This window comes from Chanos chanos, chromosome 16, assembly GCF_902362185.1.
Source record: "Chanos chanos chromosome 16, fChaCha1.1, whole genome shotgun sequence".
Taxonomy (NCBI): Eukaryota; Metazoa; Chordata; class Actinopteri; order Gonorynchiformes; family Chanidae; genus Chanos; species Chanos chanos.
In genome coordinates, this window is record NC_044510.1 from 16,799,114 (window position 1) to 16,811,613 (window position 12,500).

The window sequence follows — 12,500 nt, forward strand, 5'->3', positions numbered from 1 at the left end:
TCTCTCTCTTTTTCTCTCTGTCTATCTCTCTCTGTCTCTCTCTCTCTCTCCCGTGTCTCTCTCAGAGCGCAGCAGTTGTTGCTGGTGAAGTTGCGCTCATTGTCTGTACGACAAAAAGACTATAAGAAAAAGGTTGGTATCATTCAGTCTTTCATCTTTACACACAAATGACCCTCTTTTAGCCAATGCCTGTAAATCCTTTCCACTCTCTCTGCCTGTTCGGTTGCAGTTTGGTAAGAAACGCAGGGAGCGTGTCCGGCTTGTGAAGGCAGTGTCTCCAAATGGCCAACGGACTGGCTCATCCACTCACGTCCTGTACACTCTTAGTCATCGTAAGCCTCTCCCACCAGTCAACTAACATTCCCTCTGTAAACTGGCTTATACAATGCTCTGGATCATTCTAGTTAGCTCAGATAAAGTAATATATCTATGTCTATATCTAATGTATCTAACTCTCTCTCTACATATCCATATCTCTCTCTCTCTCCTTCGCCGTATCTGTGTGTGTGTGTGTGTGTGTGTGCGTGTGTGTGTCTGTGATCCAGGTCATGAAGATCACCTGATTCCTTACAGTGTGGTCCAGCCCATCCAGGTGAAAAGCAAGCGACCAGTGATCTTCTCTCCTTCTCTCCTCTCTCACGGCCTCATAGAAAGACTACTACAGCCTGCTAAATCAGGCCTGCTGTTCAACACCTGCCAACCAGGTACACACACACACACACACACACTTTATTGTGTGTGTTACAGTATATGGTGCTGTATGGTAAGAGTGTTTCTGTGTGTGTGTGTGTGTGTGTGTGTGTGTGTGTGTAGAACCCATTCAGCCTACAGAGAAACAGGACAGGAGAGTTTTCCTTCTGAACACATCAAACACAGGGCAAGGCCAAACACTGGGAATCAAACTGCAGTCCATACAAGAGATCATCAGTCAGGTGACTCTCACTAATGCATGTAAAGCACAGTACACACACACACACACACACACACACACACACATGCAGAGACATGCACACACACTCACACACACACACACACACACACACACAAACACCCCTTCATATACAGTACAAACACACACGCATGCATGCACACGCATGCATGCACACACATGTACGCAGACACACACGTTTGTTTTGCATATACTCACACACACACACACACCCATGCTCACAGTCATACTCTCTCATATGCACACCCACACTATCAGAGATGTGAAAAAGATTGTCTCTTTGTTTGCCAGGATAAACACTGTCTGCTGGAGCTGGGAGTGTCCAGTGTAGAGGCTCTTCTGAAACATGGAATCTACCCCATCATCATCCACATCAAACCCAAAGACAAGAAGGGTAGAAAATTTAAGTAAGTGTCTTGCAGCACTCTGTATGTGTGTGTGTGTGTGTGTGTGTGTGTGTGTGTGTGTCTGTTTTTGTGCATATGTGTGTCTTTCTGCCTGTGTTTATAATTTTGATGTTCTTGATTTTAGTTGGGGAAGATTTCATAATCATGATATCAGATAAAGCCTTTGGAACAAGGCATATTAAGTTCAGCTCCTCAGACTGTTAAATGTCTCCATGTAAACAGGAAGCTCCTGCCGGAGCGTGTGGAGGACGGGGTCATGGAGGTGTGCCAGGCAGAGGAGCTGCAGTTGGAGACTCTTCCCCTGTTATACCACACGCTGGAGCCAGGGACATGGAGCTGCACCGAGGAACTCCTGGAGGCTGTCCGCAATGCCATTCAGTGTCAGCAGAGGACGCTAGTGTGGGTCGAGCCTGACAGGTTTCAGTAAATCGGCCTGGAAATAGCCTATACCTTGGCCAGACACTGCAACTGAACATTTCTGTTCTCCCCAAAGCTGTGGATGGATGCAGGGATAAAGGGATAGACTGAAGAACAGAAAAGAAAAGATAACGGGTTTATCTTTGCCAGAGTTCGTCCTACTGGGTTTTATCGTCCTGTCTATAGTAGTGTGAGTTTTTAACTGGTTAACTTAACATATATAATGCCTTATAATAACACTTTTGTGCTGGAATAGTTTATCTTGAATTCTTTATTTGAATATAATGTGTTCTCTGTCACTGTGAAAAGGAAAATTAAACATCTGTGAGGTAAAATAAGGCATTGAGAGGAGTCAGTAACATAAGAAAACACTATAATCTTGTCAAAGTGTATTGTGATTCACTGTAGAAACTGCGGCTGGGTTTATGTCAAAATCAGTAGATTTAAAGCAGTGACTCAGTTTAAGTGCGTTTTCTGCACGTAGTGTCCACACACGCCGGTGCTATTTGCGATTAGTTTTGATTGGATATGAGTTGGGGCTTTCTGAAGTTTTGTTGGGGCGTTTGCCCATAGCTCCTGCCCAGGCATGTCTGACGTGTGATCTTGATTTTGAGAAAGAGTGAATTCAGACAGAAACCACACTGTGAATGATCATCTAAGACTGCAAGCATTCAAAGCTCTCTTGTGCTCATCCAGACAAAATATAAATAAAACTGATTTGATAATCCTGGTGTAGACTGCATTGTTCTTGGGAATATGCAACAGTTGTGTACAAACGCACTCGGTGCGCATGCGATTACACTGACTGAAAAAAAAACAACAACCAAACAAACAAAAGAGAAAAACACTTGCATATAAGACATCAGACGACCACACAGACGAGAGTAACATTTAACCTAAGTCATCCTAAATAGTACTCACGTAAGCTGAAAATGTACAAGAAGTTACTTTCATTATCTTATTAGAAAAGTGTGTTAAGAGTGCGACATAACATTTCCCCATAATTCGAATGAAATCCGGAATCCTTCTGTATATCTGCGAATTTATTTAAAAGCCCTAAAAATAAATTTATGTAAATTGTTTCGTCTTCTGTTATTATGGTGTTAAGACGCGTGGTGAGGCCCCGCCCCGATGCGAAAACGCCCCCGTCTAATTTCCTGCACGTCAACAACATAGCAAAAGCGCAGCAAAATGGCCGATATGAGCTGTTGACAACATTTTTGCGGATTTAGAATACGGAGCACGGCACATCTACCTAATTCTTTGTCATTTTTGTTTTTACTTGTGTATTGCTTATCTGTTTACCTCAAAAGTCGTCGTACCGTGTGGAGTTTTTTCTTCCCTGGATTTCAGCTATTTCGAGTAGTCAAGCAAGTTGCTATGCCTTAGCTAGCATAACCTCTTCAGCTAACTCTAGAGGTATGTCGCTAACACTTAGGTTATGTTACAGTTCCACTTAGCAAGAACAGACGAAATATTATGTATGCTTTTGAAAATCAGTGGCAAGCGATTGCGTTTTAGTTTGTGAAATATCCACCTGCAAAGCAACAAGCGTAACAAACGCGCAAATTGTTGTAACTAACCTAGCTGGGTTCGTGCGTCAAGCTAACCTAAGTTTTGTTTTGGTGTTAGCTAACCTAATTGGTAGTGCTACCGAGCTGTGCTACTTAGCTTGCTAGCCAGTTGCTAGCTGTCCGAGCCAGCTAACTCTGCACAGTGTGTCATTTCGTTGGTTAGGATTTACTTGTAATTACATTGTTATCTTACTTAAATGCGTTTCATTGCTCATGGAGATCGGTTTATATTCGTGGGTGTCTATAAAGAAGCAATGTGTTGCTAGTGGATCTAACTCCTTAACAACATGTATTATCGGAGTTTGCTAGAGTAGCTCAACTGTCAACGATGCCTGTGACAGTTCGAAACCTCTTGTTTTGCTCGCTCGGATCTTAGTGTCGAACGTGTAAAATGCATAGCAGCTGATGTTATATTGTCGTAACGGCGTAACAATGCACAGTTAGGTTGTTTCAGTATTTGATTTAATCGTTTAAGTCAAATTTAGATAGCGAACGTTCTTCTTTGTGTTTAGCGTTTCATTTCCAAGTTGGTCAAAGTTGCCTGTTCTATCGCATGACTTCTGTTTGGTAGCTTGCTATGCTAGCGAAATTGCTAAATAAAATTTAATCAGCTGCTTCGCTTTGTTGCTGTAGTCTTGATTCAGTTTCGGTTTCATGGTGCAAGTTTAGTCAGTGTTATGTTAGTAATGAATACGTTCCGAGGAATTCCGTATAATATTTAGTCGACTGGGCTGGCCGTCTGGGGATTAGTTCATCACTCTAGGCCACCGTTGAGCCGCTTAAAATCAAGCGAAGTGCTTAGTCGTTTGTTACAAATATTTAGCATAATTATCTAGGTAGTTTAGTTTTGCGTTCGAATTGCATTACATGAAGGATGCACCATTATCATTTAAACGCTGACTTTTCTTTTTCAAAGCGCCTCCCATATTGTTTGAGGTCATTACATTAAATCTTCTTACCTCTCGGCCTAGAATCTCCTTAGAGCCTGCTTACCCTATATAGTAATTATGAGAGGTTTGCAGTTACAACCGGTGTTTCTATTGACTGAAACACACAGTGCATGAAACACTGTTTCTCCACTCAGTGTAAACACGAGTTTTTAAGACCATTCGTTAACGTAGACGTTTGATGCAACTGCTTTTTCATGCCCTGGTCCTGGCTGTGTTCCAGAGAGGAGCCCACAGAACAGGAACAGCAGTTCATGGAAGACAAGAAAAGGAAGAAAGAGGATACAAGAGAACAGGACACTTCTCACAAGGTATGCAGTCATTGCTCCTTTAAAAAAAACTCTTTTTGATAATCTGTCATCCAGCAATTTTATGAGAAGCTTAATGTAGGAACTAGAACACCACAATTTGTCTGTTTGAGACTGATTAAATTGTTGATGCCTGAAGACAGTCATGGCCATTTATAGTCATAAAATAAGCTTTTAAACTGATTTAAACTATCAAACTATATGTTCAGGCATTACTGAAGGATTCTATATTTTTTCTCTTCAGGTTACTGAACAGAAAAAAGAAGGTATGTTTCAAACATGTTGTGATAATTTGATCATACTGAGTGACAGTATGATGGATAGTTCAATGCATCTTCCTTGTTTGACATGTCATGCCTTTTGTTAAACTTTTGTTTGGTGTGTCTGTGACTTCAGTTTTGCACGTTTTAGGCTATTTTGAGCAAGGATTAAAGTTGATTGTTCAGTGGGCTATACTCTATGATTTTCGCTTATAACGGGCAGTTTAGTTTCTTATCTACTCATGTTTAATTTCTATCTCTCCTTGGGATCGCACATCAGAATCAACACCTTTGTCAGACTCATCTCCAGCTGCACTCAACTGTCTGTCAGCCTTCCCTGGCACTTCGTCGGCATCACCCCCCTGCTCTGCCACTGGGGTTTCCCCTGCCCCCGCTCAGGGTGGGAACAATGCAAAACGGGCAGCTGTGGCCAACGGACAGTCCTCCTCCGGAGCCCAGCGCTATATGCCTCGTGAAGTTCCCCCCCGTTTCCGCAGCCAGCAGGACCACAAAGTGTTACTGAAGAGAGGCCAGCCACCACTGTCCTGCATGCTTCTGGGGGGCAACCACAGTGGGGAGACCACACCCCCACTCTCAAAGAAGGGGCACCCCAATGCAAGCACAAGCGAAACCTTAGGTGAGTTGGTCCAGTGCCTAGGTGCATACTTAGTGTGATCAGAAAAGTAAAATATGCATCAAAACAGTATTTGATTAGGATGTTAGGATGAATCTCGTGTGGTTTGGACAATGCATTGATGAAGGATTTTCTATCCTCTTTAGATCCTACTGTAGATCCAACCACTCCTCACTCCTCGTCCACGTTAATTGTTGCCTCTGCTGCTTCAACTTATGCAAATTCCGTATGGGGCTTGGGCTCTGCTGGCCAGCCCCCCTCTCAGGGCATGGACCAAGTAGTGGTGGATGGCTCAGATCTTGAGGCATGGCCCACTATTCAGGAGAGTGGAGGACAGGACAGCAGTGCCTCATGGTGTGATGGACATACTACACGGCAGAAGGAGGCCACGGTGTCAGGAACCGGTTTAGGAAATGTTGACCCAAATGGTCCTTCTTCAGCAAGTGAGGGCACAGAGTCCTGTGTTACATGGGGGCTCTCCTCTCAGGCAGATGTTGTTAGCTCTGCTGGAGAAGGCGCTCTGTCTGCAAGTTCCAAAGTCTCTCCTCCTTCTGGGACTGAGGAGGCTCCTCTTTTCACCAGCAGTGTGATCCCAGGTGCCAACTCAAATCCAAATTCCACCCTTTCGCCCTGGTCTAACCCAATGCAAGATGGGATAGAAGCAATTGGTGCAACTGCCTCAGAGAAGGAGACCTCATCACAGCTTACCACTGAGGGTTCCCATTTCAGTCTGTTGAGCCCAGCGAACCAACAGCATCAAGCACACGAAAACTACCGCCAGGATGAAGGGCACACTGATGATTGGGATGGTACAAAGTCAGAGCATGAAGCAGGACCAAAACAAAAAGGTGATGATAAAGACTGTGGAGGGGGAATACTGCCTCCTCCTTCCTTAAACTCAAACCCAGGTGCCTCGGAGACAGATGCGTGGGACAAAGGATCAGAGAGTGGATCTTCCCGAGATGGTGGAAAAATGTGGGGTTGTGGGACCTCTGGTGAAAGCACAGGACTGTTGGGGGTTGAAGCTTGGGGGCGGGGAAATGGAGGCAGCTGTAATACCTTTGGGGTATCTCAGGGAGCATGGGATGAGGATGAAGGCAGTTTGCCTGAGCCGAGAGCTGCAGGATGGTCCTGTAACTCAGTTGCTGGAAGTGTCACTGAAGATGGTAGCTGCAATCACAGTGACTGTGGAGGAAATGATGGCAATTCACAGGAGTCCTCAGCAGGCTCTGCAGCTTTTGCGATCATGTCAAGGGCTCCAGATAATCAGAAAGGGTCAGATGCAGGGGATGAGACAGCTGGAGAGTTGGAAAGTCAGGGAAGCAGTGGAGAGGGGACACATTCCCACAATCAGCACCGTGATAAGGCCAAGAGCCACCCTGGATGCAAGTCCTATAACCCAGAAGTGGCCTTAGAGAACATGCTCAGTCGGAGTGACTTGGATCCCAGAGTGCTTTGCAACAGTGGCTGGGGGCAGACCCAGATTCAGCAGAATGTAGCCTGGGATCTTGAGACAGAAGAAGGTGGGCGCAGTGCCTCTGCAAATTCTTCTTCGACCACTAATTCTTCGACTGAAAACCCTTCCTCCTTTGGAATGCTGTCTACAGGATTTGCTTGTGGAAATTCAAGAAGAGGCAGGACGGAAGGAGATGACTCCATGCCTCACAACCCCAGCATGCAGAAATCTGAAGGATTGGTGATCAACCTGGGAAGGAAGGCTGGTACTGGAGCAGGAGAAACCCAGGGGTGGGGGAGCGAGGTTCAAGAGTGGGGAGAGCACAAAGAGGAGGGAAGAAATGGGAAAGGAAGAGATTGGGGTAATTATGGGGAGAAGAGTACCCCTGCGGGTGGGGAAGGTAGTGGCTGGGGTGATGGTAAGGAAGATAAAGGGATCGGCGGATGGAAGGAGTTGAAAAAAGATGGAGGAGGTTGGGGAACAGGTGGTGGAAGCGAGTGGGAGCAAAGAGATCTAGGTAGTGGGGGCTGGAGAGACGGGCGTGGAAGTGTCGGCGGGAGTTCTGCAGGCAGCCTGGATGATGGTTCCTGGGGTGGCTGGGATGAGGGAAAACCGAGGAAAGGCTGGGTGGGAAGTGGGAGCGATATGGGTGTTAAATCACCCCAGGGCTGGGGAGACAAGCCAAACCCATCACAGATACCAAACAACCAATCAATCACACTTAAATCCCCAAATCAGCAGCAACAATCAGAGACAGCAACCAACTTGAGGGCCTTGCAAGAGGGCAGAGGGCGACAAAGAGGTCCTCCTTTCCCAAACCAAAGCTCGGGTTGGACGTCTGGCCCCATGCCCCATGTGTCCTCCCCTTCTGAGCCTAGCGGTTGGGAGGAACCGTCGCCACAGTCCCTTAGCCGAAAGATGGAAATTGATGATGGCACTTCTGCTTGGGGTGACCCCAGTCATAGCAATAGCAGAGTTGTGAATCTCTGGGACAAGAACAGTTCTCAAGGCCAGTCCCAGCATCAACAACCCCCTAAGAGGCAGCCTGGAGTTTCTGCTAACCACGACAAAAGCTCTGGTAAGGTGTTTCAGATCAATTTCTTGTGTTAAACAAAGCGGATTCTGAGGTGATAATGTTTTAAAGTTTTTTCTATCCCCCTCAGATATGACACTGCCCTTAACTTGAGCATATCATACTTTTTAGTACCTGTATCTTGGGGAAGGAGTGGTACCACATTAGACCAAACTATGGACAATGGCACCTCTGCCTGGGGGAAGGCTTGCGATGCCCCAGCTGGTTGGGGAGAGCCAGAAGAGCCTGGGAAAGGAGGTGGCTGGGGAAACTCCCATGCTAAGTCTGGTAAGTCTGTTTTGATATACCTTAATGTTCACGTACATGTACAGTACTGTAATGTACTTTCAGAAGAAACCATGGGGTTATTTCTCTTTCTTTTCTCCACATGATCTCACTTTGTGTGAGTACTGGTTCTCTGATGCTTTTCTCTCTCTTGGCTGGATGTTAATTGTGCAGGTTCTAAGTCTATGCAAGAAAGTTGGGGTGAAGCGGAGAGTACAATGAGTGGATCCCGGCACAACAGCTGGGATGAGGAAGATGGAGGGACAGGCATGTGGAACAACAGGGTCTCCCAGGGAAGCAACCCCTCCTACAGCTCTGGGAACTGGGGGCAAGGACATGGAAACAAAAGGAGCAACACCAAGGTACAGAGTCAAACTCTGAAACAGCAGACATTAAGATCTCAAAGTCTGAGACGGCAGACATTAAGATCTGTTTGCGCGTCTAATGCTTTGGTTTGCCTGTAAAGTGTGTGATGTACTCCCCTTTAATCTGTTAATCTTTAATCTAGGCTACTCAGAGGGGTGGCGGTGGGGATTCTTGGATGAATCCTGTGACTCGACAGTTCTCAAATATGGGAATTGTGGTAAGCTAATGCTAATTGTGGTAAGCTAATGCTAATAGTGGTAAGCTAATACTTTACTCTGTGCTAATTGTTTGCCGTAGCTGACCATACAGGTGTTGTTTACAGGATGAAAACCCAAATACTGCACAGGATAAAAATGACAAGAGAAGGATGAATGACTTCAGCAGAGACATGCAGAGAGGAAAAGGTGGAGGTGTCTTCCGTTTACCAAATTCCAAAGAGGCTGGACCTGGGGAGACTGGGCCTTACTTTGATAAGGTTTTTTGATTTGTATTTATTTATTTATTTTTTTACCAAGTATTTACCAAAAACTACCACGCAGGACACATTTGTTTTGTCGTGATACGTGAACCCCAAGCTGGTTTCTGTCCTTTGTGCAGATGAGCGGTCATGGTGCTTTTGGTGGTAGAGGTGGGATCCACCAGCCCAGTGTCAACCCCATGAACCTTTCCCAAGGGATGCGTGCCCAAGTGCCTCATCAGTTCCTATCCCCTCAGGTATGCTGCTCCTTGGCTCTCTCTTTGACGAGCTGTCAACTGTTTCAGTTCAGCTGTTTCTCAGTAGACGAAAGCAGAAGAATCACGACAGCAAAGCTAAGGAGAAAGAAACGTTTGTTAACAGAAAAGCAAAGACAAAGAGAGGGTTGAGCATGAATGTGTATATGTTCCTATACACGGTTTTGGAGGGAAAACTGACGCTGATTTTATTAATGGTTACATGTTTGATGTTGTTCAAAGAATTGTAATTGTTGCTTTTTAAAGAAGACAAAGTTAATTTCAAGTGCGCATGATGCATTCATGCAGGATATTGGTTGTTGTAGTGTTTATTGTCTCTGTAACACATTTAACAATGTTTGTCATCATTGTGACCTCTGTTGGCTGTGCTAGGTTCCAGGTCCCATGCTGAAACAGATGCCGGCGCCCAGTGGAAACATGGTTGGGGGTGGCCTGTTCCCTCCTCCTCTCTCCCCACAGCACTTAGCCATGCTCAGTGGCATTCACCCACAGATGCAGCAGTTCCAGTTGGTAAATACTGAGACTTGAAACAACTTTATTCAGACATTTAAAACAGAACTAAAGACTTATCTATTTCCTCTAACTTATTGATAATATAATTTTGATTTGACTTATAAACATGTAAAGCCTTTTGAGACTATAAATAGTGATATTGGGCTCTAAATAAACTTATTATTATTACTATTATTATTATTATTATTATTATTATTATTATTATTAATAATAAACAAGACTTCAGTGTACAGCAGCAGCTGATAGAACTGTTTGGGAATATACTTTGGACTACCCTAGGAGATCAGTGCTTACCTTGTGTTGTTAAGTGCATAGGCCCATGTCTTAAACAAGTAGTTTAGATCATTTTAATTCTCTAAACGCACTTTTTAATGCTTGTTTAGCATGGATAGTGCACTGTGTCATACACTTGGGCTTGTGTATTTGTCGGGGCTTATCTTTCAGTGGTGTGTTTGGTCTGATGTATCATCTCCTTTTTTCTTTGATCTCTCTCTAAGGCTTGTCAGCTCCTCCTGCAAAGCCAGAGGAAGTTTCCACAACCCCCACGCCAGCAGCATGATCCACAACAGGTACAGCGCCTCCCTCTGAAAGCCAACTAATATACCCCTGTCCCAACTAATATACCCCTGCCCCAACTAATATACCCCTGTCCCAACTAATATACCCCTTTCCCAACTAATATACCCCTGTCTCAACTAATATACCCCTGTCCCAACTAATATACCCCTGTCCCAACTAATATACCCCTGTCCCAACTAATATACCTCTGTCCCAACTAACATACCCCTGTCCCAACTATTATACCCCTGTCCCAACTAATATACCCCTGTCCCGACTAAAATACCCCTGTCCCAACTAATATACCCCTGTCCCAACTAATATACCCCTGTCCCAACTAAAATACCCCTGTCCCAACTAAAATACCCCTGTCCCAACTAATATACCCCTGTCCCAACTAATATACCCCTGTCCCAACTAATATATCCCTGTCCCAACTATTAAACCCCTGTCCCAACTAATATACCGCTGTCTTAACTAATATACCGCTGTCCCAACTAATATACCCCTGTCCCAACTAATATACCCCTGTCCCAACTAATATACCCCTTTCCCAACTAACATACCCCTGTCCCAACTAAAATACCCCTGTCCCAACTAAAATACCCCTGTCCCAACTAAAATACCCCTGTCCCAACTAATATACCCCTGTCCCAACTAATATACCACTGTCTTAACTAATGCACAGCACACTGTGTCCTGAAAAGTAGGTGTTGAATTGTAAGAAATACATAAAAAAAGATGGTTGCATATAAGTCAGAGATCGCAAATGTATATCCTGACAAAATATTTTCAAGGTTTCTGAATGTGAAGTGTGACCATCCTATTGGAAATAGCGGGCTCAGATTTTTCTGCTACAGTGACGGCCACTCAGGCGCCAGATTTTGCTAAGTTCCAAAGACTACTTAGAGACTTCTGTAGCCTGCTGCCCAGTTCAAGATCGTCTCAGAACTCGGAACATGTGGAAAACCACGGGCGTCTTTTTCCTTCTCTGTCCCTTCACATTACGCGTACGTCATGTTGTCTCTCTCTCTCTCTCTCTCTCTCTCTCTCTCTCTCCTCTCCGTGTCCGTAGTTGGCCAGGATCATGGCTATTTTGCAGCAGCAGAGGCAGCAGCAACAGCAACAGCAACAGTCATTTGGAATAGGTGGTAACAGTTTTGGTGGCTCCAAACCATCTCCTTCTCACTTTGGAGGGGGGCCACAGAGACACCCCATGGGTGACCCGCTCCTCCACCCATCTCTAGCCGATCTCAGTGCCAAAACACAGGGCGGATTTTCAGGTTAGTGAGGTCTCACCAGCTGCCCCCTCCCAAACACACTGTTTTTCCGTAGACATCCAGAGCAGTATCAATTGCTACCTGCTTCTCTTTTGTTAAATTAGAAACAGCTTGAAATTCACAGTTGCTCTGGCAACAGGCCACTCGCTTTAATCATCGGCTGCTGCTTTATTTTGAAACATCCTGTTTCTCCAGGATTATCCTGTCATGTGATAGCATAAAATAAAAACAAACACAAACACAGTTTGGTTCATCTCACGTTGCCTCAGCCTGTTATTGTCTTCTCCCCTCGTCAGGGCTGGGTACTGGTGGGGGTTTATCTGGGCTGGATCCAGGCCCAGGCCTGGGGTCTGTCGGGGGTGGGCGAGATACAGGCGGACAGCAATCTCGCTACAAGTGGATGGTGGAGAACCAGACATTAGCCCCCTCACCACCAGACCCTGCTCTTCACAAAAATGGTGCGGGCTGCCATCATCTGCTCTACACAAGCGCTGCCTTTAGCTGTGAAACGTGTTTAAAAGCTTGCATCTCAACCAGTGGGGAAAAAAAAAAACTTTAACACTTATCATGTGTAAATGGTGCACCCTTATCACTTTGTGTAAGCTTGTCTTGGTTTTTTTTGCTGTCTCTAGGCCCTATGCCTGGTCCAGTAAAGTTCAGAGGAAGTTCTCCATACTCCCAGTTTGAGCTGCTGGGAGGTGATGGTGTGGGGACATCCCCACATGCTCTTGCTGACAACTGG

General features: G+C 45.2%; 2 protein-coding genes across 2 annotated transcripts in view; both read left to right on the forward strand.

The window, feature by feature from the left end:
- Positions 1-1,783, forward strand: part of LOC115829274 (caspase recruitment domain-containing protein 10) — a 16,475-nt gene extending 14,692 nt beyond the window's left edge. Inside the window, 6 exon segments of the mRNA XM_030793328.1 lie at positions 66-132; positions 230-332; positions 546-704; positions 814-932; positions 1,241-1,356; positions 1,579-1,783. Coding sequence (XP_030649188.1) covers positions 66-132; positions 230-332; positions 546-704; positions 814-932; positions 1,241-1,356; positions 1,579-1,783 — 769 coding nt within the window.
- Positions 1,784-3,023: 1,240 nt separating this feature from the next.
- The window catches only part of LOC115829842 (trinucleotide repeat-containing gene 6B protein-like), a 14,625-nt gene continuing 5,148 nt past the window's right edge, over positions 3,024-12,500 (forward strand). The window contains 15 exon segments of the mRNA XM_030794009.1: positions 3,024-3,192; positions 4,518-4,605; positions 4,847-4,868; positions 5,143-5,499; positions 5,643-8,030; positions 8,157-8,312; positions 8,484-8,671; positions 8,818-8,892; positions 8,998-9,231; positions 9,273-9,389; positions 9,780-9,917; positions 10,418-10,489; positions 11,554-11,761; positions 12,055-12,216; positions 12,391-12,500. The exon segment at positions 12,391-12,500 is cut by the window's right edge and continues 58 nt beyond it. Coding sequence (XP_030649869.1) covers positions 4,549-4,605; positions 4,847-4,868; positions 5,143-5,499; positions 5,643-8,030; positions 8,157-8,312; positions 8,484-8,671; positions 8,818-8,892; positions 8,998-9,231; positions 9,273-9,389; positions 9,780-9,917; positions 10,418-10,489; positions 11,554-11,761; positions 12,055-12,216; positions 12,391-12,500 — 4,284 coding nt within the window. The 5' untranslated portion in view covers positions 3,024-3,192; positions 4,518-4,548.